Raw genomic sequence first — 25430 nt, forward strand, 5'->3', positions numbered from 1 at the left:
GCCATCCAGCCATCTCATCCTTTGTCGTCCCCTTCTCTTCTTGCCCCCAATCCCTCCCAGCATCAGAGTCTTTTCCAATGAGTCAACTCTTCACATGAGGTGGCCAAAGTACTGGAGTTTCAGCTTTAGCATCATTCCTTCCAAAGAAATCCCAGGGCTGATCTCCTTCAGAATGGACTAATTGGATCTCCTTGCAGTCCACAGGACTCAAGAGTCTTCTCCAACACCACAGTTCAAAAGCATCAATTCTTTGGCACTCAGCTTTCTTTATAGTCCACCTCTCACATCCATACATGACCACTGGAAAAACTATAGCTTTGACTAGACAGACCTTTGTTGGCAAAGTAATGTCTCTGCTTTTTAATATGCTGTCTAGGTTGGTCATAACTTTTCTTCCGAGGAACAAGCGTCTTTTAATTTCACGGCTGCAGTCACCATCTGCAGTGTTTTGAAGCCCAAGAAAATAAAGTCTGACACTGTTTCCAGTTTCCCCATCTATTTGCCATGAAGTGATGGGACCAGATGCCATGATCTTAGTTTTCTGAATGTTGAGCTTTAAGCCAACTTTTTCACTCTCCTCTTCACTTTCATCAAGAGGCTCTTTAGTTCTTCACTTTCTGCCATAAGGGTGGTGTCATTTGCATATCTGAGGTTATTGATATTTCTCCCGGCAATCTTGATTCCAGGTGTGCTTCATCCAGCCCAGCGTTTCTCATGATGTACTCTGCATATAAGTTAAATACGCAGAGTGACAATATACAGCCTTTACATACTCCTTTCCCTGTTTGGAACCAGTCCATTGTTCCATGTCTGGTTCTAACTGTTGCTTCCTGACCTGCATACAGATTTCTCAAGAGGTGGGTCAGGTACTCTGGTATTCTCATCTCTTTAAGAATTTTCTTTTTAGTTTTTAGGAAACAGATGTACTAGAATGAGGCAAATAATGGACTCTGTTTCACACTCATCTATAACTATTATAATAAATATATATTGAATATTGTTGGCTTTTTAAGACATATAAGTGAAAGTGAAAGTTGCTCAGTCATGTCCAACTCTTTGCCACCCCATGGACTGTACAGTCAGTCCATGGAATTCTCCAGGCCAGAATGCTGGAGTGGCTAGCCTTTCCCTTCTCCAGGGGATCTTCTTCCCAACCCAGGAATCGAACCCAGGTCTCCCTCATTGTGGGCAGATTCTTTACCAGCTGAGCCACCAGGGAAGCGCAAGAATACTAGAGTGGGTAGCCTATCCCTTCTGCAGCAGATTTTCCCAACTCAGGAATAGAACCATTATCTCCTGCCTAGTGCAAAGATCTATTTCAAAACTTAATTAAATACATTAGTAATACATTTGAGTACTTACAGAAATAAAAGTTTTATTGTCTGCTTATATCTCATGTTCAGCATTAGGAAAATCATGGAGATTTTAGAAATAATAAAAACTGTTATTCTGTACTCATTCCTTTATTTTGTGTAGCAGTTTATATATAACATCACAGTTGACAGCTGACACGTAATCATCTCTTATTAGTGACCATGCATATGACTTTCTGTCAAGGCGTTATGGAGCCTGTGTTAATCTGGATTTGAAGCATCTTCATTTAGACCATAAGGAGACCTTCTCAAGAATCTGGATTCTCTCTGTAGAGCATTATGAAGGAAGCGCAAAGGAATAGGCTTATAGAACAATGCCTGTGTTATTTGTTGTTTTCAAAGCCTTTGGAATACTTTATGGATAAACGTTATCACATAGAATGAGATTATCATTTATTTCTATACAGAAACAAAAAAGGACCTGGTCCTAGAAAGCAACCCAAAGTGGGCAGCACTCACGGAAGTTTTGAAGGAAATTGAGGCAGAGAATAAGGAGAGTGAAGTCCTTGGTGGTCCAGGTAGGAAAAAAGGAGGTGATGACATTGGCCTTCAAAATCTGGCAAATGAGTCCTTTTGATTAGCTCTTTAAAAATAACTTAACACTATTATTTTGTCTATAGAATAAGAAGAATAAGTGCCACATCACCAAAATCTTAGTGACAACTTCCTTTCTGTTTATTGGATGGTTTTTCTCCAAGTTCAGTCATTGTATATTCATGAAAGCAGGTTGTTTTACTGGTTGAGTTCTTGGGAAAACTTCTATTTAAAAATATAGCTAATCAACTATTATGTATAGAATGGATAAACAACAAGATCCTACTATATACAGGGAACTCAAATCAATATCCTGTGATAAACTGTAATGGAAAAGAATATTAAAAAGAATGTATGTATGTATATACCTGAGTCACTTTGCTGTATAGCAGAAATTAACACAACATTATAAATCAACTAGACTTCAATTAAAAAAGATAAAAGATGCAGCTAATCTCCACATATATGTTCACCAGGCTTTAAAGCTTAGAGTCTGGAATCCCCAAGGAGAAAGCTAATGGGCTTATGTTTTAAGTTGTCAGCAAGTCTTTTCAAAGAAGCCTTAATTGGTCTATGGAGTAACATTGGCCTAGCCCTAACGAAATTCCAACTTTTAGGGCTACTGTCTTCAAACATTTAGCACCATAGACTGAACCTGAGCTAAGTTTTTAAAATCAGACAAAAAATAAAACTAAATTTTCAAGAATATCTATTGGGACTTTGACTCCTATAAATCAATAAAGGCAAGCACAGAGTCCTTCTGTGAGTATTATTCTGTGATATTATCACAGAACATATGGTGCTGAGGTTTATGATCCTAAGTCATACATACCCACTTAGATAAAGTGAAAAGTATAAAGAAAAAGAAAAGAGGGAAAATTATGTCTTGCAGCCACTGTTAACCCTGACATATTTTCTTCCTGGTTTTCTTCTGTGTATTTTCTGTTTCACGTTGTTAAAGTTATAGTATAGATACAACACTATAAAGTTATAGTGTAGATTAATTCTGGATGTAGAATTAAGGAGTCAAATGATACTGACATTTTCAAAGTTCTCAAAACATTACCACATTGATATATAGAAAGTTTTTTCTTTTTTTTTAATCAATTGTCATTTCTTTTGGAAATATAAGACCTTGTCTCTATTTCACATAGCTAGCATTGACTGAAGATGCTGTATATATTTGTGTATATCTGCATGTATCACATATGTATAACAGTTTTATTCATTTGATTGGAGAAAAAAATCTATCTAGTTAGAAATTTTGATGTTTCGGGAACTCAGTGTTTTCTCAGATGCATTTCTTCCTTTGTGAATTGTGTTAGTTTCCTTTGCTGGTTTAAAGTGTGTCCTTAGTTTGTATCAGCTTTTTATACATTGAAGATACTAGCATTTATCATAGTTGTATAAAGTTGTATTTTGTCTTTAGCTCTTTTTTTAAGATTAGAAATGGATTTATTTAGAGAGAGAACATTGTGTAGACAAAACGCGGTCCATCTCAAAAGGCTTGAGAGCAGCCTGTCTTTAACTTTATAATGCACAGTTAATTCTCCTATGTATTGAGTCAGTCTTAGTTTACAGATATCAGTATTCTCTGAGATTTCTTCCATTGCTTTTAAGCCCGGAAAATCATCCTCATATGGAGAGATGGAGAAGAGTCATCTTTTTTTTTTATGATTTATTATTTAACATTTGACTTTGTAGTCCATTTGGAATTTATTTTAGTATTTCCAGATCCTCTGGAAAATTGTTAATTAAAAAGAGCTCCTTTAAACCTTCCATTATACCACAGCTATATTTTCATAAGTCTCTAAATATTTCTGGCTTCAACTTTACCCAAAAGATTTAAGTGATCCTGGCAGAGAGGTGAAAGTCTTTGATGAGCATCTGAGATCCTTGTTAAGTTGTAAAGTATCTTTAGCACCAAGGAGGTGAGATGGGTCTTCTTTGTGGGGGACAGGAAGAGGGGGCACAGAGGGAGGAGGGCAGCAAGTGAGCTAATAGCTCCATAACACTGTTTTTAATTTTAGGACAAGTTCTCATTTGCGCAAGTGATGACAGGACCTGTTCCCAGCTGCGAGAGTACCTCACTGTCGGAGCAGAGGTCTTCTTGTTGAGACTCTACAGAAAAACCTTTGAGAAGGACAGCAAAGCCGAAGATGTATGGATGAGGTTAAGGAAGGAAGATGACTCAAAGAGAATCATGAAATCCAGCAAGAGGCCCAAAGACCTCCGAGACAAAGACAGGCCCCCTGCCAAAGAGAAGGCCCTCAGAAAGAAGAAACCAAGGTTGACTTTAACTCAGATGATGGGAAGAACTGAAGAACTAGAGGGGGAGGCGGGTGTTGAGGAGGGCAGCCCAAGAGAGCTGACCAGTAGCCCGGAGAGCTGCACAGAAGACATTAAGCACGAGGAGTTTGATATGAATGTGTCCTCCGATGCCGCCTACGGAATCCTGAAAGACCCCCTCACCATCATCCACCCGCTCCTGGGCTGCAGTGATCCCTACGCTCTGACACGCGTGCTCCATGAGGTGGAGCCGAGATACGTGGTCTTGTATGATGCAGAGCTGACCTTCGTGCGTCAGCTTGAAATTTACAGGGCGTCTCGGCCCGGGAAGCCTCTCAGGCAAGTTGTAGGGAAGGTGAACTCTCACCTTACAGGCTTCAGCTTCATAGTTCTGTAGGATTTAGCACAGACAGACCAGCTGCACACGGGCTTTCTGATCTTTAATGCTGCCTTGTTGGGATGTTGGCTGAGTTTATGAAACGTTTGACGGTTCAGATCAGTCTGGGAAGTACACCTGAGAAGGAGATCCAGTGTTGCAGTGAAACCGGGAATCTGGGGGAATGCCTCCCTTCTTGTTAACTTTCTCTTCTGCTGTTCAGTGCCATATTCTTAATGCATCGGTTGTAGCCTATAGGGTGCCGTCTCTGACTAAGCCTAAGAAATTTACAATATCCTAACGTCTCCCACATGTTAATGTAATTATGACTCAGAGAAATCATTTCATAATTCGAAAGTGTCTTTCATTTAAATCTGAAGAAGTGACTCTTAAGTTACAGCCACATAAAACTGGAGTATTTGAGGAATTATTGTACCAAGTTTTCTTGAGTTTCAAGAGCTATCAGATGAGAAATCTACAGAAATATCAGATGAGAAAATGGTGCCTCCCCAAGAATATAGTGTTCTGGCTCTCCAATTATCCGAGGGAAATAAACAGCAAAATTAATATCCTGAACTCAGCCTGAACCAAAAACAGAGCCAAAAGAAACCTTTCTAGCCAGTTTAACGAAGGCAACCCTTCCAAGTAAAGATGAATGGAGGAGGTGGGTCAGAAATAACACAGGATGAAGAGATTAGACGAAGCTGGTAAAATAATTACAGGCTGATAAATTTTTCATACTTTACCATTGATCAATACTGTAAATAGCTTGTGTGCACCCAAGTTCTCTGTTGCCTGATAATACTGTGTGATGCTTAGAAACAAAGTGTCAGAAATGGAAGGAGCTTTGGAGTTCAACCACTCAGTCCAGCAGGGAGAAACTGAGGCTCAGAGGCGGTGAATGACTTGCCCGCAGCCACTTGGTAGATTCGTGGCAGAGCTGGGGGTCTCTGGACTCATTGGCCAGTGGCCTTTTCCATGTTCACCCTTTAAAAAAATGCAATCTAGGAAGATGAAGGTCGGAGGGTTAAAAAGGAAAAATATCTCTGATAGAAGGTGAAGAAAAGGTGCTTCATTCAGCTTCTTAGCAACAAACAAGATAGAAAGCTGGCCTTTTATAAGAGAAAAGAGTATGTCAAATTATTTCTTGAGGCACTTGATACAATCCATATGTCCTCTGTGTCCTGGTGTTTATATAAAATGTGTGATGGCTTGGTTCTGTTAAGACATGAATAAAAAGGATCTGAGAAATTACTTGTGAAGATAAAGGTCATATAGATTTCATTTGTTTACTTTTCACTAACATGAACTTTCCTAAGCTGGCTTTTACAACTGCTCTCCAACTTTTTAAACGATTGTTTGGCAGGGGTGCAAAGAAAAAATTGAAAAAAGAGAAGCCGCTAAGATTGTGTTTTCTGATTTGTTTATAGTTATGAGGAAAGAATTATTCTATCCCTCTTTGTTATATTTCAGTGTTTACCTAAACTCCATTCCTCTTGGTGAAAGAAGAAAGGGAAAAAAAAAAGCCCATGTGGTAATGAGACCTTTAACAGGTGGGGTTTAGGCTGCTTAATTTTAGCAAGTATGTGATTAATGGAACCTTTTCTTCTCCATCAAATATTTATTATTTGAACACTCTGATTTGCTGATTTCACGCTTTTCCTTCCAGGGATTAAAAATTATGTGTTTGCAGCCTAAAAGAGATCTGTCTTAACTTGCAGGGTTTACTTTCTTATATACGGAGGTTCAACGGAGGAACAGCGCTATCTCACTGCTTTGCGGAAAGAAAAGGAAGCTTTTGAAAAGCTCATAAGGTAAATACACAGGAGATCAGTATGAAGGAATCAAAGGCCTTTGAGATCCAGAGGCTCCTCTGGATCTAGGTGAGGGAATATCTACTAGCCCTTAGGTGCTAGGGAGAGTCACGTCAAGATACACCTGTGGTCTGATAACCCCCCAGGGTTTACATGGTTCAGCACCCATTTCATTTTTCCCTGCCTCTCCACCATCCCCATTTGCTTTTCAGGGGTTTGATAGACTATTAGAAACGTGAAGAAAACTGCTTTTTTGTTTGTAAAGAAATAAAACCTAAAGCAGCAGCATGTGCTCTCCCCCTCCCCCATGTCCAAGATTTCTCCCTTACCTTGGAATCATGATTTTTTTCGCCCTTGTGAAATCTCCATTGTCTTGGGTGAGTGACTGCTTTACTCTTTACCCGAAAATACTTTTATGACCTGGTCAGTTCATATCAATAGAATCACTCTGAGAAAACATTTTTATAAAAGTGTGACATTTGTCTGAACAGATGTATGTTTTTTGAGAATGAGTATCCTTTAATGTTCCAGGTCCAGATAGAAAAAACTTTTGGTTTAATAGAAGGAAAATGTTCCTAAGTGAGATATTAGCAAACTGCATGGCTGCCTCTTACCTGTAGGTATCTGAGAAAGCTGATAACATCCCCCAAGGAATGTTGTCAAGGAGATGGCAGCTTGGTGAGAGAAGATGGATCAGGTGGTCTCTCAGGGGCCCCAAGAGCCAGGGTAGGGGCTGGACAGGGAATCCTTGAGCTGAGATAGAGAAGAGGCTAGATGAGAGGAGACCGTGGCCTAGCCTGGCTGGGACCGAGCCAAACCAGTCTTAAAAGCCTCGGACGCTGGCAACACAGCAGTGACAATGAGAGGGCAGAAGTCACTTTTAGTGGCAGTTACCCAGCCAGGACCTCAACAGAGTTTCAAAATGGACAGCCATTCTTTAGCACTGGCTATGAGCTTTCAGTAGATGCCTAAAATATGCAGATACCCCAGTGCATCCAGGAATGGTTTCCAGACACAGGAGCACCTCCTGAATCAGTGCCAGTGAGTCCCTGTAAAGACACTCAGCACAGTATGGGGGCAGCACCCTGTGCTGTCCTTCCCTCCCCTTCCTCTCCTCTGTGATTGTGGCATGCCTTAGGCAAGGATTCTTACAGCTATCGATCCACAGTTATGGGGCAGTCCTTTCAGCCTGTGAAAATATAGTTTCTTTTTATTTTTTTATTGAAGTATGGTTGATTTGTAATTTGTGTTAATTTCCACTGTATACCAAAGTGATTCAGTTACACACATATAACTCCCATTCCTTCCCTCTCCCAGCCCCTCTCCACCTTGGGAAGTCTTTTCTCTATGTCTGTGAATCTGTTTCATTGTTGTTCAGTTGTTAAGTAGTGTCTGACTGCAGCACGCCAGGCTTCCCTGTCCTTCACCATCTCCCGGAGTTTGCTCAAACTCACGTCCATCGAGTCACTGATGTCATCCAACCATCTCAAACTCTGTTTCCCCCTTCTCCTGCCCTCAATTTTTCCCAGCATCAGGATCTTTTCCAATGAGTCAGCTCTTTGCATCAGGTGGCCAGAGTATTGGAGCTTCAGCATCGGTCCTTCCAGGGAATATGCAGGGTTGATTTCCTTTTGGATTGACTGGTTGGATCTCCTTGTGGTCCAGAGGACTCAAGACTCTTCTCTAGCATCACAGTTGAAAAGCATCAATTCTTTGGTGCTTAACTTGTTTTATGGTCCCTTCTCAGCGTCTGTACATGCCTACTGTTCCCCTTCTGTTTGCCATGAAGTGATGGCACTGGATGCCAAGATCTTCTTTTTTTGAATATTGAGTCTTAAGCAAGCTTTTTTCCTCTTCTCTTTCACCTTCATCAAGAGGCTCTTTAGTTCCTCTTTACTGTCTGCCATTAGGGTGGTATCTTCTGCATATCTGAGGTGGTTCATATTTCTCCCAGCAGTCTTGATTCCAGCTTGTGATTCATCCAACCTAGCATTTCGCATGATGTACTCTGCATAGAAGTTAAATAAGCATTTAAGTTGAATAAACAACTCCTTTCCCAATTTTGAACCTCTCCATTGTTCCATGTCCAGTTCTAACTCTTGCTTCTTGACCTGCATACAGGTTTCTCAAGAGGCAGGTCAGGAGGTCTTGTATTCCCATCTCTTGAAGAATTTTCCACAGTTTGTTATGATCCACACAGTCAAAGGCTTTAACGTAGTGAAGCAGATGTTTTTCTAGAATTCTCTTGCTTTTTCTGTGATCCAATCATTGTTGGCAATTTGATCTCTGGTTCCTCTGCCTTTTCTAAATCCAGCTTGTACATCTGGAATTTCTCGGTTCACATACTGTTGAAGCCTAGCTTGAAGGATTTTGAACATTACCTTGCTAGCATGTGAAATGAGCACAATTGTATGGTAGTTTGAACATTCTTTGGCATTGCCCTTCTTTGCAATTGAAATGAAAACTGACTTTTTCCTGTCTGGTGTTTTGTGGATAAGTATTTTCTATTAATGTGTTCTGGAGGATAGTTTGTGGGCTTCCCTGGTGGCTCAGATGGTAAAGAATCTGCCTGTAGTGAGGGAGACTGGATTTGATCTCTGTGTTTGAAAGATTCCCTGGTGAAGGGAATGGCTACCCACTCCAGGATTCTTGCCTGGAGAATTCCATGGACAGAAAAGCCTGGTGAGCTATAATCCATGGAGGATATTTTATATGTGTGTATATATGCTTTTTGAAAAAAATATTCCAAAAAGTGTAATAACCATGTCTGTTATACAGACTTCCTCTTCCTGTTCAGAACTTTTAGCTTCTCTCTCTGTGTCTCCTAGACCTTCATCTCCCAAGACTCAGTCAACAGATATTTCTTGAGCATCTATTATGAGCCAATTCCTATGCTCACATTAAAGTGCTAGACTTACAGTGGTGCAGAAAAAAAGCTCAGTTCTGTCTTCTAGAGCTTATCCCCTAGTGTAAAAGACAAACATTGAATGGTTATGCACAGTCTAATAAACACTTGCAGGCTATAGCCTGCAGAGGTGAAAGAAAATGGTATCGAATGAGAGTGTGTCAGAGGGTCAGGGGCAGGGGCTGCGTCAGGGGCAGCATCTCTGAAGGGGTGACCTTTAAGCTGACCTAGGGAGCATGTGTGGTGGTTGCTAAGTAGATAGAAGTGGGCCGAGGGTTGTGTTGTTCAAGAGTGTGTGTGAAAGCTCAGAGGTGCAGGAGGCCGGTTAAGGATTCAGAACTTGACTCTGAAGGCCGTAAGACAGCACTGCAGAGTTCTAAGTAGGAGAATGCCGTAGTGTGTTTTCAGAACACCTGGCGCCAAACTCGGAATGGATGGAGTAGGGAAGTAGTCAGGAAGCTATTGCAGTTGTCCGATAAGAACCAGTGGCAGCTAAGATTAGGTTGATGGATAGAAGGGGAGAGATTTAAGCGATATTGAGGAAATGGAGTCAAAGAATTGGTGCCCCTGGATGTGGGCCAGTAACCTCCTAATTGGCTTCTTCACTCTTTTTAAAAGATCCTTTGCCTCAGGCTTCTCTGATTACAAGTGACTGTCTCTAGATTACAATGAGCACATGGAACTAAGATATTCAGATGAGGTTGTTGGTGTTTACATTGAGGGTCCCTAAAGACCACCCTCAGGCTCAGTGAGTCACCAGAAAGACCCACAGGAGTCAGATAAACTGGGGTCCTCACCATTGTGGCTAATTACAGAGAAAGGACACAGAGTAAAATCAGCAGAGAGAAAGAAAGCACAGAGCCAAGTCCAGGAGAAACCCAGCGTGAGCTTCCGAGTGTCCTCTTCCAGTGAGTTCCCAGGGAAGTGCTTAATTCTGGCATCTGTGTGTGACACCACACACTCAGCATTATCCTCAGGGAAGCTAACCCAAGACTTGGGGTCCAGCGTTTTTACTGGGAGTTAGTCATGCAGATGCAGTACTCAAGGGACAGACTCCGGCTCCCTGGAGATGAAACGTATTCACCATAAATCACACTGGGGCCTGCTGTGTGATCCTCTTATCAGGCGGAGTAGTCCAAGAACTCAGAGCTCAGCTCCCAGAAGCTGGCCAGGGGTTTCCAGGAAGACAAGCTGAGGAGACAGGCCTTTCTTGGGAATGTGCAAGGTTTGAGCATCCCAGGCCTGCTCTCTGAACCCTTTCCTGCCCAGAGCTATAGCCCAGGGTGCCTGTAGCATCCAAGTAGGTGAGTTGTGTGCGCCAGGCCTCCTCCCCACAGCTGCGTCTTCTCCAGTTCATCAGCATGTAGCCTGGAAACGAGTGCCATCAGTGGACTGTAGCCAGGCCTTGGGGACCCGCATGCATTTCCCAGCTTATACGAGGGACTCTAAACTCAAAGGGCTCAGTGACAAGGCTCAGATCAGCCTGGCCTTGACTGGAAACGTCCCTCAGCAGAACCCAGGATGTAGGCTTTCTCCTACATTGCAATTTCTACAGCAATTTCCGTACCAGATTTTGGTGTAATTTTATCTATATGGCCTGGCCTAGTTTCTAACTCTCTCACCGGTGACTGTCTGGGTATTATGTTAGGTCTTTCCATATCACACAGATAGTAACACTCTTTAGAATCTTAAGATATTTACTTTCCCAGAAAACTTGGGGAATTTGAGAAGTGTTTGTTTTGAAAAGCAAAATATATGTGAGATGCGTGGCTGAAAGAGCATTTGCACTGAGCCTGGACTTAGAGAAAAATGTAATGGGAGACTGAGGAAATGCGCTGTTGCCAGGACCTCCACAAGTGATTTTGTAAGAACAAAAGCAACGCTGCTATTTAAAATAACCAGACGGGAATGAATCAGGCAAGCTGGCAGTGAAAGGACTGTTTGGCTGGACTAGAGATCAGTAGGTTACAGATGACAAGTAAAGAGAAAAAAGATTACATGTCTCAGTATTGATAATAAAATGTTCCCGGGGTCAAAAAATTAGTAATAACATTATGAGTAAACATAGTTTTGGAGAGGTCACCACTTTTCAAAGGGAAGGGTTAGATTATTTGAAATTTTACAGTTAAAAAAATATCACAAAATGGGTTAGCATGAGGACTTGAATAAATGCCCATTTGAAGAGACTCCTCCAGTACCTCCTCCCTGTGTTATCACGTTGTACAAGCTATTCAAATACCACTAGAGATGTTAGAGCAATATTAAGAAACCACAGTATTTCAGGTGGATGTAGGAATCTGAATTGTTCAATTATTATTTTGTATCTGTCACATACAGTAATTTGATTATGCTAAATGTGAATAAGGGACTGAATATTTTTAAGTATGACAAATTTCTGTTCAACTAATTTGAGTTACTGGTTAGGAAGACTTAATATTTTCTTCACAACCCTGGTTTCATTTCAGGAGTATGTTTTTTTCTGAAATTTAATTTGCAGTTATAACATTTCATACTAAACTAGCTGTTTTGTTTAACAGTATTAACTGAAGCAGTTGCAGAATCATTTGAAAGAAATCTGTCTTTTAGCATGCAAGTGCGTGTTTGGTCGTGTCAGACTATTTGCGACCCTGTGGACCGTGGCCCGCCAGGCTCCTCTGTCCATGGAATTTTACAGGCAAGAATACTGGAGTAGATTGCCATTTCCTTCACAGTTTTTTTTAGCATAGTCATGGATAATTAGGGGATGAGGTTACTACATTATAGGACTTCCCAGGTGGCTCAGTGGTGAAGAATCAACCTGCCAGTGCAGGAGACACAAGAGACACAGATTCAATCCCTGGTTCGGGAAGATCCCCTGGAGGAGGAAATGGCAACCCACTCCAGTATTCTTGCCTGAAAAATTGCATGGGCAGAGGAGCTTCGTGGGCTACAGTCCATGAGGGCCACAGAGTCAGACGTGACTGAGTTACTGAGCACACACACTTATAATATTAATAAAAGCTAACATATCGTGCTTGTTATGTTCCGGGTACTACTCTGAGAGACTTACATATATTACATGATCTTTATAACAGTCTGTTGAGGTTCAGTTCAGTTCAGTCATGAATCTCCCAGTCGTGTCCAACTTTTTGCTACCCCATGAACTCCAGCACACCAGGCCTCCCTGTCCATCACCAACTCCCGGAGTCCACCCGAACCCAATGTCCACTGAGTCGGTGATGCCATCCAACCATCTCATCCTCCATCGTCCCCTTCTCCTCCTGCCCTCAATCTTTCCCAGCATCAGGGTCTTTTCAAATGAGTCAGCTCTTCACATCAGGTGGCCAAAGTATTGGAGTTTCAGCTTCAACATCAGTCCTTCCACTGAACACCCAGGACTGATCTCCTTTAGGATGGACTGGTTGAATCTCCTTGCAGTCCCAGGGACTCTCAACAGTCTTCTCCAACACCGCAGTTCAAAAGCATCAATTCTTCGGTGCTTAGCTTTCTTTATAGTCCAACTCTCACATCCATGCATGACCACTGGAAAAACCATAGCCTTGACTAGACAAGGCTTGACTTGGCTTGACGGACCTTTGTTGACAGAGTAATGTCTCTGCTTTTGAATATGCTGTCTAAGTTGGTCATAACTTTCCTTCCAAGGAGTAAGCGTCTTTTAATTTCATGGCTGCAATCACCATCTGCAGTGATTTTGGAGACCAGAAAAATAAAGTCAGCCACTGTTTCCACTGTTTCCCCATCTATTTGCCATGAAGTGATGGGACTGGATGCCATGATCTTAGTTTTCTGAATGTTGAGCTTTAAGCCAACTTTTTCACTCTCCTCTTTCACTTTCATCAAGAGGCTCTTTATTTTTCTTCACTTTCTGCCATAACGGTGGTGTCATCCGCATATCTGAGGTTATTGATATTTCTCCTGGCAATCTTGATTCCAGCTTGTGCTTCCTTCTAACCTGTTGAGGTTAGGTTTTAGTATTCTTCCCATCTTACACACACAATTGAGGGACAGAGCCTTTAAAAAACTCACCTAAAGTTAACACAGCCAGTAAGTGGTTTCAAATCCACAACATGTGGATGCAGAGTCTGAATTTTAACCCCATGTGCTCTGCAGCCATGCACAGATAACAGATTGATTAGGAAAGGAGGCTGCCCCTGCCTGTGATGGCTTAGCCAGTAGGGTAAGTGGAGATAAAGAGGGGAAAAAATCCCCCATGTTGATCCCAAATGTAAAAGAAATTTAAGAGCATTGAGTTCTCTGGACAGTTCGCCATTTGTCCCCAGCTGGAGTCTGGTGGGTGTGACGGCAGTACTGAGTGACTTTGGACCTGTGATCACTGCAAAGAATTCTGCAGTAACCACCCTGACACTGGTGTTGAGAATAATGGGCAAGAACAGAACTAGAACAACAATCTGTTCATAAAGTGTTACACAAATAACAACTTTGCATTTGTATATTATTTCAAATAGTATAGAATTTATAAACTTGAGTTTCTGTTCACCCGTGGTACCTCTTTATGGTACCGTGCCCTAAGACATTGTGTATCCAGAGTGGCTGAGGAATTGCTCCATCTGATTTTATCTTTCTTTGGAAAACCCTTGGGAATGAGCCCTTGTTGGAATGATTTCTTGTTGCTAATGATTCCCCTTGTTTCACCTTCTGCAGACTCTCTTACTGTAGGCAGTCAGTTCCACAGTTGTTTTTCATGTTGCTGTATTTCCTCAACTCGGTTGCAAGCCCAGCCAGGGCACAGACGCAATCTTACACATCTTTTCTGTTGACCTGGCACAAAAGGACACACAGAGCTCACTGTTTCCTGAACTGGTTCTAACATCCTTTTACTGGTTTTGAAAAATCAGATGATGGCAAGCCTGGCTTAGTCTTCTGTGGTTATTGAGGGTCCTGTCATGATTCTGGTTCCTGATGGCAAATCTGAGTTAGGATTCTATAGGCTTGTCAATCTACCAGCTTAAAGTGCTAAGCTTTCTTGAAGACATAAATTATTGGGTAACCATATTTGTATCCAAAATACCTCCCATAGTACGTGGGAGCCTACCCTAAATATTTTAAACGAACAGCTAAGTTAGTGAATCAATACTGCTGTACTGTATAACCTGAGATGTCGATTTTTTTGTTTAAATCTCTGTTGGAAATTTGCTTTCTTGTATTAATCATGATTTTCCTTTAAAACTGGAGAGTGTTTAATGGGGCCTCCAACCTAGAGTTTTTCAAATCAAAGTTAGTTTGGCCATTTCTGTTTTCATGTCTTTAATCATTGGTCTTTAATTATCTTATGATTTCTCTGAAAATATTGGAATATAAATTATTTGAAATCTTTTCAGTGCTCAGTAACACATTTAGCACATTTGTATAAAAACTCTGAGTAACCTCTTTGTGGCAATGTCCACATGCTTATTTCATGACTCAAAGTGTTTGGAGGACACACAGAATAGAAAATAAGTAAGTTTTTTTCTTTTTTAACTCCAGAAGATGAGCAGAAGTACCCAACCAAGGAACTCTTTCTGCTTCCATTCCCCATCGCTTCTCTCTGCATATTTCCTTCTGATGTTTCCTGGGTTCTCTTTTAGCACTACAGTTCTGTAGATCATTTTCTAAAATCAGGAATTTTGAAATTAATTCAGAGAGGTTGAAGATGTGTTCCTCCCACCCCCAGGGAAAAGGCTAGCATGGTCATCCCTGAAGAAAGAGAAGGCAGAGACGAAACGAACCTCGACCTTGTGAGAGGCTGCGTGTCTGCCAATGCTACCACCGACACACGCAAAGCCGGTGAGTCCCGCCCTCTGCCGAGCTCTCCTGCTGCCCGTGCCAGAGGCTGTGGGGTTCTAGAGTCTCTCTGCAGCTTGGTTTTTCTCAACAAGCTCTTCAACGGGGGTGTCTGCTCTCATATCCCGGTCTGAACTCTGCTGTTCACTAACCACGTCTTTCCTGAATCTCGGGCTCCTCACCCATAAGATAAGAGGGGTTGTGTTCTAGGCACCAGCATTGGAAATAAGTTACGTTCCAGCATTGGTTGAGATTCAGAATGTACTTTTGCCAAGAAGCTTTTGTGAATGATGATTAGGTTCTTACGTTAACCCTAAGAGGCCAGTGTCCTCATAGATAAGAGACGGTGCTTTGTTCAGGGTGCATTCCCACCCCTTCCAGGGTTTGCTGATTGCTTCTTGGCACTTTTCTAGACCCCGGGTGTGTGGTACTCTCACTGCCCTGCAGATCCAGGCAGTGGCCTTCCACCAAGGCATGCTGGATGCCCCTTGCACTGCAGTCCGAGGATGACCATGTCCCTCCCACTCCCCAGATCCCCATTTCAGCAGTGCCTTCAGCCAGGTGGCATGGGAAAAACAGTGTGGCTGAGTCGCTTTCTCCTTTGGTGGGGTCAACGCAGTTAAAGCATTGTATCTCAGAATTCACTGTACTTCAGAATAGCCTCTTATGCTTGTTAAAACTCTAGATTCTTGGACCCCACTCCATAGAAATTCTGATTCGATAGATCTGAAACGGGGTCAGCATCTGATGGAAGTGGTCCTTGGACCATACTTTGGGAAGCACGGCCTCAGAGCATCTGTGTCTTTTGAAGAAGATTCCTAACTCCAACAGGTTGGGGACATTTCATGCAGGACAGCAAGATACCTGGCAATATGAAGGAAGATAGAGCCTGCGGGTACCACACGGAAAGCTATTCACAGAATCTGCCCTCTGAGTCCAGTCTTCTCAGCACTCCTATTAGCTTCCCTTTTGCTGCTGTAACAAATTGCCACAAACTTTAGTGTCTTGAAAGAACATGCAGTCGTTATCGAACAGTTATTATACAATCCAAAGTCCAAATGGGTTTCACTGAGTTAAAAAGAAGGTGTCTGCAGGGCTGCGCTCCCTCTGGAGGCTCTGGGGGAGAATCCCTTCCTCTTCCAGGTCATCCAGGGCTGCCTGCTCCCTCGCTCGTGGCTCCTTCCTCCACCTTCAACACCAGCAGCTCTGCCTCTGAGCTTCCTGCTTCCTTCCTTTGCTTATAAGGGCCCTTGGACCTGTCTCAATAATCCAGAAGAATCTCCCAGTCTTGAGACCCCTAATTTAATCACGTTTCCAGAGTCCCCTTTGCTGTGTAAAGTAACATATTGGCAGCTTCCAGGGGTTAGAACAGAGACATCTTCCGTAGGGGCATTATTCTACCTGCAGAAGCCATCATGTAGTCCTTCAGAATGCAGTAGGTGTTGTCACTCCATCCCAGGCGATTCATATGCACGTTAGTGGGAGAAGCTCTGTGTTCCTGTTTCTCCCAGCTTCTTCCATGCCTGAAAAGCTTCAAAATTTCTCACAGCAGCTCACATGGCAGTTTATCGAGAGAACATTACTAAGCATCTCCTGCGTGCGAGGCTCTGTGCTAGGAATTGGGGTGATGATCAGTAAAGAGTGGTCAATGTATCAGTGAGGGGTGAAGAGGAGCCCCAGAGGGAAGATGATGGTGAGTGCTGGTGTCTGTGAATTCTGTGTAAGGAAGTATTTACCAAGAGACCCCAATTTCCTAGTAGCTTTATTTAGTTTAAGGGAAATTGCCTTCAACCGTAAATAAACCTTTTTGAAAATACAGGAAAATGTGGAATAACGTAATATTGTGTAACCAGGCATGGGAGACTAATAGCAGAAACACAGACATCTGACTTTAATTGTGATCTTCCATCTTTGAGAGTTACTCCTCAGCAACGTTTCTTTAAATGCTTTTTTTTCTTCTCAGGCGGCCAGGAGCAGAATGGTACCCAGCAGAGCATCGTTGTGGACATGCGGGAGTTTCGAAGTGAGCTCCCGTCTCTGATCCACCGCCGGGGCATCGACATCGAGCCAGTGACCCTGGAGGTCGGAGACTACATCCTGACTCCGGAAATGTGCGTGGAGCGCAAGAGCATCAGTGATCTGATTGGCTCTTTGAACAACGGCCGCCTCTATAGCCAGTGCATCTCCATGTCCCGCTACTACAAGCGGCCGATGCTTCTGATCGAGTTCGACCCCACTAAGCCTTTCTCTCTCATGTCCCGCGGCGCCTTCCATCAGGAGATCTCCGGCAACGATGTCAGCTCCAAGCTCACCCTCCTCACGCTGCACTTCCCCCGGCTCCGGATCCTCTGGTGCCCCTCCCCACACGCCACTGCCGAGCTGTTTGAGGAGTTGAAGCAGAACAAGCCACAGCCAGACGCCACCACCGCCATGGCTGTGTCCGCCGATTCCGAGACTCTCCCCGAGGCAGAGAAGTATAACCCCGGTCCCCAGGACTTCTTGTTAAAAATGCCAGGGATAAATGCCAAAAACTGTCGCTCCTTAATGAACCACGTCAAGAACATCGCTGAATTAGCAAGCCTGCCCTTCGACGAGCTGGCGAGCATGCTGGGGAACACGGCCAGTGCGCGGCAGCTCTATGACTTCATTCACACCTCCTATGCAGAGGTCCTGTCCAGAGGGAAAATGAAAAAATGAGCAGTGCTGCCTATTTTCTTATCCCCTGACTGTGCTTCTGAACTGCTCTTTGCCTGCCCTCACAGATCTTTATTATTAGCCCAGTAGCTCTTTCCCGTGGGATTCCCAGGGAGCTCAGTGGTAAAAAACCTGCCTGTCAGTGCAAGAGACGCAGGTTCTATCCCCAGGTTGGGAAGACCCCTTGGAGGAGGAAATGGCAACCCACTCCAGTATTCTTGCCCGGGAAATCCCATGGAATCCCATGTAGCCTGGTGAGCTACAGTCCATGGAGTCACAAAAGAGTCAGACACGACTCGGCGACCAAACAACAAAGCTCATTCTCTTCCAATCTGTGAGCAGTTGTGCTTTTTCCTGGGTCAGGGGACCGGAGGCCAAGGCTGGGCTCTGAGCTTTGTGTTTAGGCATCATTTTCACTGCACCATCCACGCCAGGTCTAGTACTTTCCATCTTTACCTGAGGTGTTGTCAGGATCAGGGACGGTGTCTGCAGGCATTTATAGAAGGCTGTTTATGAAACAAGCAGAGACTTCGGTTTCCTTCAGAGACTAATAAAATGCACAGTTGCGTTCTTACTCTCTGTCTGAGAGGGACCTCTGGGGCTCTGAGAAGGGAGCATCTCTGCCCCTCCTCACCAGCGCTCTCCACGCTCTCCTCAGCTGCGTGCTTCTCCTAACTGCCTGCCTCCAGGATAAGCTCATGGGACTTGCTACTGCTAATCAAAGAAAGACCGCCACCTCTAGAACAGGCCAGTTGGTCTTCTGACCACCTGAAGATACACAGCATGTACCATAACCATACCTGGTTTGTTCAAAACCATTATTTTTAAAACATAAAATGAATTACCTATTTACAGAACTGGATTGTCTAGAAGGAGCCCTAAAAATTCTGTTTCTGCATATATTTAACCTCCTGAGTCCAGTGATCTCTGACCAAATGGCTACTCCGGGAGTCTGTTAGATGCCTTCCTTCCCAGTGTCTCCTCACCTGCCCTGGGACGCCCCCAGCACAGGTCCTCGCCCAGGCCCCTGCCCCCCACTCTCCTGAGCCGGACTGGCCTCCTGCGTCTCTCTGTGAGGACTGGATGCAAGCAAAGGAGGGACCCACAGTTTTTAAGGTTCAATTTTCCTTCCTTGATTTGAACTACAAGTGTTGCGAGGAAATGGAAGATCAATGCATAGAATATATAAAAATCTTAAAGAAATATATATATATATATTTTAAAACTCCATAAGGAAAACAGTCTCATTGGAAACCTTCCTGTGATTGACTTTACTTAGCTTCTTACAGAAGTATACATACAGGACTTTCACAGCGTCTTTGTGCAGCTTTTAAACTTTGATATTGAACCATTATTAACTTAGATATTATTCACATATTTAGTGATGAGTCGATCTTCTACCTCAAGAGCTGCTGTTGAAGAGCATAAGTTCCACTGGCCACATCACATAGGGTCATGTTTCGTCAGCATCAGCTGTGTTTTTATTTGTCACAGTGTCTGAACTCAGAGTAGACAGGGGACTGTGTGACATGAAATGGTCTTCGTCTTTAATACAGTCTTCCAAGTGTCATCACTAAACCAAATCTGTTGTCTTGACATCTTGGTTTCTTGGTATGTTGACATAAGTTAAAGTGTGTGGATTTTGAACTCTCTGCAAGGGTACCATAAGAATGAATTAAGGGGTACCAAATTGTTATCATCAGACTCTGTAGGGTGACTTGGAAAAGAGAGAAGAGGACAAGAAACAGAGATTAGTTTATGGTAGAATAAAGATTTGGGATACTAACTCTGTCCCAGGGTTAAAAATACACCCTTGAGAATAGAAAATAAAATGTCAGGCACATATGTTAACTTTCACTTTCCTCTGCATTTCTTTCTTTAAGCACTCAGTCACAGTCATGTATTTTAAGTACATTAAAATAGATACCACCTCAGATAGAGATGGTTGGTATCATTTTTCTTCACTCCATCCTAGCACTTGTGCTTGAGAAATGTAATTTCTATTTTTTCCCCTAGTATAATTCCACCTGCCTTTTATTGTTCTTTCATTACATAAAAGGAAAACCCTAACAGCACATTTTTTGAGAAGGGTTTCACTTCAAGTTTTCAAAAATAAGCTCTCTTAAAGCTACTGTTTTAAAATAGTCCTCGTTACCTGCTACAACATAGAAGATGGTTGTATTTAGTTAGATGTATTTAGAGAGCCGGCGTCCTCTGGCTCCCAAAGACTTACTTGCTGTTGTACCTACTAGGAGGAGGACATGGCATCCCACTCCAGTACTCTTGACTGGAGAATCCCCTGGACAGAGGAGCCTGGTGAGCTACAATCCATAGGGTTGCACAGAGTTGGATGTGACTGAAGCGACTTAGCATGCACAACGCACATACCTACAGGACATCTTAAGAGGGGGCACAGGCTCAGATGTGTTTAAATTATGGATGGTAGTTTCTAATGAACTCTAAAATGGTCATTATAATTGAAAGGCTCTTATTGCCACTTCCTCTTCCAACTAAATAAATATATCTTAGTGTCTCCAGTTCTGAAAACCCTTCAACATAACCGTCACGTATTTACTTTACATCAACTTTTACGAATTTTTATAGCCTAAGAATCTGGCAAAGAACTAGAAATGCATGCAGTTGAAAAATCTTTATCACTTTGTTTTCTAGCAGCATCACTTTGTTTTCTAGCAGCATTTTATTAGCTTTGCCCTTTTTTTTTTTCCAAAATCACAAATATCCAATTAAGAACTTATGCTTAGCTTTTTTAAAATCTTTTTTTAAGAACTCAAGACCAGCATTATTCTAGTTTATAAGTTTTTTGCACAAAACTTTCAGTACATGAAATATTGTGAGAAATGGTTTTCAGTTTTGTTTAAATCACAGTGCCTCTCTTGATACTTTCTCAAATTATATATAAGAAATCACTTTTAATAGTGGCTATAAATAATATCCTTTTGGCAATCAGTTACTGTTTCTTTAATCTGAGGCTTAGTATATCTATGTCTGCATATGTTTGGGTACATCCAGATTGTAGTTTCCCAGCTCATGAGAGGACTGAAAACAATTATCTCATTTATCAACGCTCTGAGACGCAGAAGGTTAAGACTAGATTTGGTCGTGTTGAGAAAACAGAGTATGGAGTTAATAGATGGCCTCCAGCAGGAAAACCTACACTGAAGTGAATCCGGAGAGGTGCGTGGGGGAGAAAGACAGGCATTATTAGTCTTTGCTTTTGTTTTTCAAGCATAATTTGATTTTCTTCTGGCTCAGAAAACTTCTTTAGGGAAATTCCCTTCTCTTTTGTGTTCAGTTGAACCTAGGAATGTCCCCTTAAGAACCAACATTTTAGGAAAATTCTTTTCTCAGGCTTGAGCCTATTAAAACTTACCCAGACTTCAACATGAGTTGTCACTTCTCTTCATTATTTTGCTTTCTATTTTGGTTTATAGCTATTTCCTGTCTGATTCTGAGCCTCAGTCCTTAGTCTACCATCTTTACCCATAGTTTTTTGGTGGCCTACACCACTGTTGTGTTTTTGATTCAAGGTTATATAAGCCAAAATTGGGATGGGAGGGATACCTAACCATTTATATCAATTTGTGACAGAGTTGTTTGTGTATGTTTTAATAAAATGTGTATTTATTCAGTATTTCCCTCAACATTCTGTGGGCAAAATAAAAACAACCAAGTGGAGTGGGAAGGAGTACATTCCCAGTACATGATAGTTACCAATGTGTTGGTACATTTAATTTAAAACTATAGAGAATATTTAATTAGTTTTTCATACAGAATAAGTGATTAAAGCTGAAATGTGCTTTGAACCACTGCTTTGGCATTTGACTTGCTTGGGAAGCCCACTTTCTAAGGCTCCAGTGTATTTTTCTTCTGGTTATTTTCCTTTGCTGCTTTTCATTTTGTAGCATGTGTCCTTAAGGAGGGAGAAAAATGATTCTTCTGAAAATACTCGTGTGTTGACAATGTAATGAATGTGTCATAAGCACAGTGCCTGGGACACCAACTCAACAAAGGTTAATTCTTGCCACCCATGACTCAGACATTTTTGTCCCTTTAACATCAAAGTTGAAAGAAGTAAATTATTCTTTTGAAACAAGAATTTAAGTTATTAGTTTACTAATTTGCTCATTTGGATGATTTCATTATTTTGAGCTTCCATGGGGGCTCAGATGGTAAATAATCCACCTGCCAATGCAGGAGACCCGGGTTTGATCCCTGGGTGGAAAAGATCCCCTAGAGAAGGGAATGGCCACCCAAAATTCCATGGACAGAGGAGCCTGGCAGGCTTCAGTCCATAGAGTTGCAAAGAGTTGGACACGACTGGAAGACTAACAGTTATTTTGCTTCTGCTTTAAAATGTAGAACCTAAACCCTCTTTAATGTATAGTGTCAGTTTATTTCTCAAAATGTTTATGTCCCAATCAACACTTTGGTAGAATAATGAGCCCTGGTAAAGTGAAGGTGTTAAGTTGCTCAGTCACGTCCAACTCTGCGCTACCCCCATGCACTGTAACCCAACCCAGGCATCAAACCCTTAGTAGTAATATAACTCAAATTTATTAGCAGTTGTGCTTTATCTCTTTTAACTCATGGCAAAGCCATAAAGTTACAGATACTTAAAATTTTCTTTTACAGTGACGAAACTGAGGCATAGAGGTAATTTTTCCCAAAGTCATCACATAAATAGTGGAACCGTGATTTCAACTCAAGCTCTTGGATTCCAGAGTTCATAATGAAAAACTTGAGGGCAAAGGAGGGCCCAGTGGAGAGTGGGGAACTATGTTTTGTGTCTCCTTTCCTGAATCTAATAACAAATATAGAGAAAGCAGATTGGTTTGTTTCCATGCCTCTCAGAGAAGAGTGTGCAGAGCAAATATGCGAGACGTGGAAACAGGTCAACGAGATACTGAGCACCTCTTCTCTGCAGACCTGGGTATTGTCTAGTGACCTCTGCTGCCCAGGGATTATCTGATTTTCTAGAGTTGTGAACCTTTTGCTGACTGCTTAGGAACACTATTTTGTGTGCTTATAGAGAATAGAGATTAACTTGCAGAAAGCTGATAGCTCTACAGATGAGTCTTGTCCAGTAACATCACAAAGGTTATTGTCTGGTGGGACATTAGCCAATTTTGCATTTGTTAGCAAATTTATTTCTACGTTCCTTTGACCAGCTACAAATCTCCAGGTCCTTCAATTTTCTCTTAACTCAGTCAGTATCTAACTGGTTTCCTCATTAATGGGATTGAATTAAAAAAAAAAAAAAAACTTTGACTTCTGTTATTTTTCTGTTTGTATGAGAGCCCATATATTTAACCTTTTGAAAATTGTACTTTGCAAATGATATTGCCAACAGGAGCTCCCATATAATGATGAAACCATATTTCCAGCCTCGTTCATCCTAAAATGAAACTTTGTAAACTAGAAAGTATAAGTTAAACCTTCCAGTGGACCTCTGTTTCTCATTTTATGAAAGCTCAACTGAATCTTTAATCTGAGTTCCTTTTCTATGTTGTATTATCAGTGTTAAAGAGACTGATTAATGAATGAGGAAAAAAAAAAAAATATATATATATATATATTCACACACAATATGGCTTCCCTGGTGGCTCAGTAGTAAAGAATCCATGTTCAATGCAGGAGATGCAGGTTCTATCTCTGGGTGGGGAAGATCCCCTGGAGGAGGAAATGGCAACCCACTCTAGTATTCTTGCCTGAGAAATCCCATGGACAGGAGAGCCTGGCGGCCTAAGGTCTATGGGATTGCAAAGAGAGACAACCAAATCGACAGCACGAACACGTGCACACAATAATATATGTACACATATTTAAGAACTGTACTTTAGAACTAGGACACTAATATTAAAAACTATAAATTGATTAAATATTTAAGAACCATAGATACATTTTAAGATGCTGGCTCAGTAGACCTATGTTTTTCATTGTTTACAAACACTCAACTGAATCTTTAATCGGAATTCCTTTTCTCTGTTGTATTATCAGTGTTAAAAAGGCTGATTAATGAATGAGGGAAAAAATTTTAGACATTCCCAAGGATGCATTTGCCTGAAGTTTTTTCTACATCGAAAGAACAGTGCTCCCTGAGGGCCTGAGAGACAAGTAAACAAAACCAAGCTGTGATTTCAAACAAGGGAATTCCCTGGGATTTATGAAAACAGTAAATGAACTGGGTCTGATGCAATGGTGACGTGGATTATTTGAGAGGATATTCAGGGACACTTTTCCCATTAACGATGAGCTCCAGAACTTTGGTGTCCGAGAGAACGCCTTTCACTGAGTGAGCGATTTGCTTCCCTGAGCAACTTTGTTTCTGGGAAGGGTGTCACCCAACAGAAACTTCAGGAAGAAGAAAGCTCAGTAGACAAAGGGAAGCGTGACCAGGCAGGTTTGTTTTTGGCATAAGGCGTTTATTGCATAAGGCGGAGGACTCTCGGCTCAGTGCAGTAACAGTCTGTGCCATCAAGGACATTCAGTCGTGCAGTAAAGAGAATTCAAAGAACATGAGCCAAGCAGAATAATAAAAATGCCACCAGAGAGGGATAAGTGTTCCAGGGGCCAGAGAAAGATGTCATATCCGATGGTAGGAAGCAGGGATGGCCTCAGAGAGAAGATAGAATTTGAGATGAGTCTTAAAGAACAGCTAGAATTTCATCAGACAGAGATGCAGACAATGCACTTAAGTCCAAGTCCAGAGCACCAGCAAAGGAGCAGATGGTGTTTAAAGAAAGAGTCATGAACAGCAGAGTTGGAGCAAGACACGGGGGCCATATTATGCAAGTCTCTCAAGTGCTAGGCTCAAGGAGTTTGTCCTTATTTTGGTAGAAAAACGTATGTTTGAGTACGAGAAGGGCGTGACTAGGAAGTCTGTTTTAAGGCTTCGGTCTGGTAGTAAGTTTGAAATGGAAAGGAACTAGCATCAGTTGAGCGTTTAAAGCGCACCAGACGTTCTACATATGTTGTTGTTCAGCCACTGAGTCGTGTCTGACTCTTTGTAACTCCATGGGCTGCAGCACACCAGGCTTCTCTGTCCTTCACATATGGTACCCCCATTAAATCCTCACACCTCAAAGTATGGATTTATACCTTGTTTTACAGGTAAAGAGACTTAAGAGTTAGGGATTATGAAAGTAAAGGCACAGTGAAAGTAAATGGCAGAGATGGAAGTCCAACTCCAAAGCCTACTTTCTACCATAATTTGCTGTCTTGAAGAAGGGCTGGATGTGAAAACACCATTTCAGAAGTTGTAGCAATTTCAGCAACAGGTCTGGTGGGATGATGACCAGAACTCAGATAGTAGCTTTGGAAATGGAAAGAAGGACACAAATGGAAGAAGCATCAATGGGCAGTCAATGGAATGTGGCAACGAAAATATCTGCCTAGGAAGAGTCTGAATAACACCTAACCTTTAAGCCTTAGGAAATGATGGCGCTGTTAACAGAGCCTGGAGAAGGATCCAATTGTGTTGGGGAGATTAAATTCAGTTTTGATAGGGTTGGTTTTGATATAATCTATAAGCAAACAGTCTCAGCTGAAAATGTAGTAGATATTTGCTTAGAAATGAGAATTGAAGAGATCAGATAAATGGTTAAAGCAAGTATGAAACAGATAGGACTTAAAAAGTGCCTAAA

The 25430-nt window shown here is 42.0% G+C and overlaps 1 protein-coding gene across 2 annotated transcripts in view; it reads left to right on the plus strand.

Annotated features, from left to right (window-relative positions):
- ERCC4 (ERCC excision repair 4, endonuclease catalytic subunit) overlaps positions 1–21590 on the plus strand; it is a 41239-nt gene extending 19649 nt beyond the window's left edge. For both annotated transcript variants that reach the window (XM_061401150.1, XM_061401151.1), the window contains 5 exons: positions 1781–1891; positions 3938–4535; positions 6294–6386; positions 14963–15075; positions 17036–21590. In XM_061401150.1, coding sequence (XP_061257134.1) covers positions 1781–1891; positions 3938–4535; positions 6294–6386; positions 14963–15075; positions 17036–17769 — 1649 coding nt within the window. In that variant the 3' untranslated portion in view covers positions 17770–21590. The remainder of the gene's footprint in view (positions 1–1780; positions 1892–3937; positions 4536–6293; positions 6387–14962; positions 15076–17035) is intronic.
- Positions 21591–25430: the final 3840 nt, after the last annotated feature.

This window comes from Bos javanicus, chromosome 25, assembly GCF_032452875.1.
Source record: "Bos javanicus breed banteng chromosome 25, ARS-OSU_banteng_1.0, whole genome shotgun sequence".
Taxonomy (NCBI): Eukaryota; Metazoa; Chordata; class Mammalia; order Artiodactyla; family Bovidae; genus Bos; species Bos javanicus.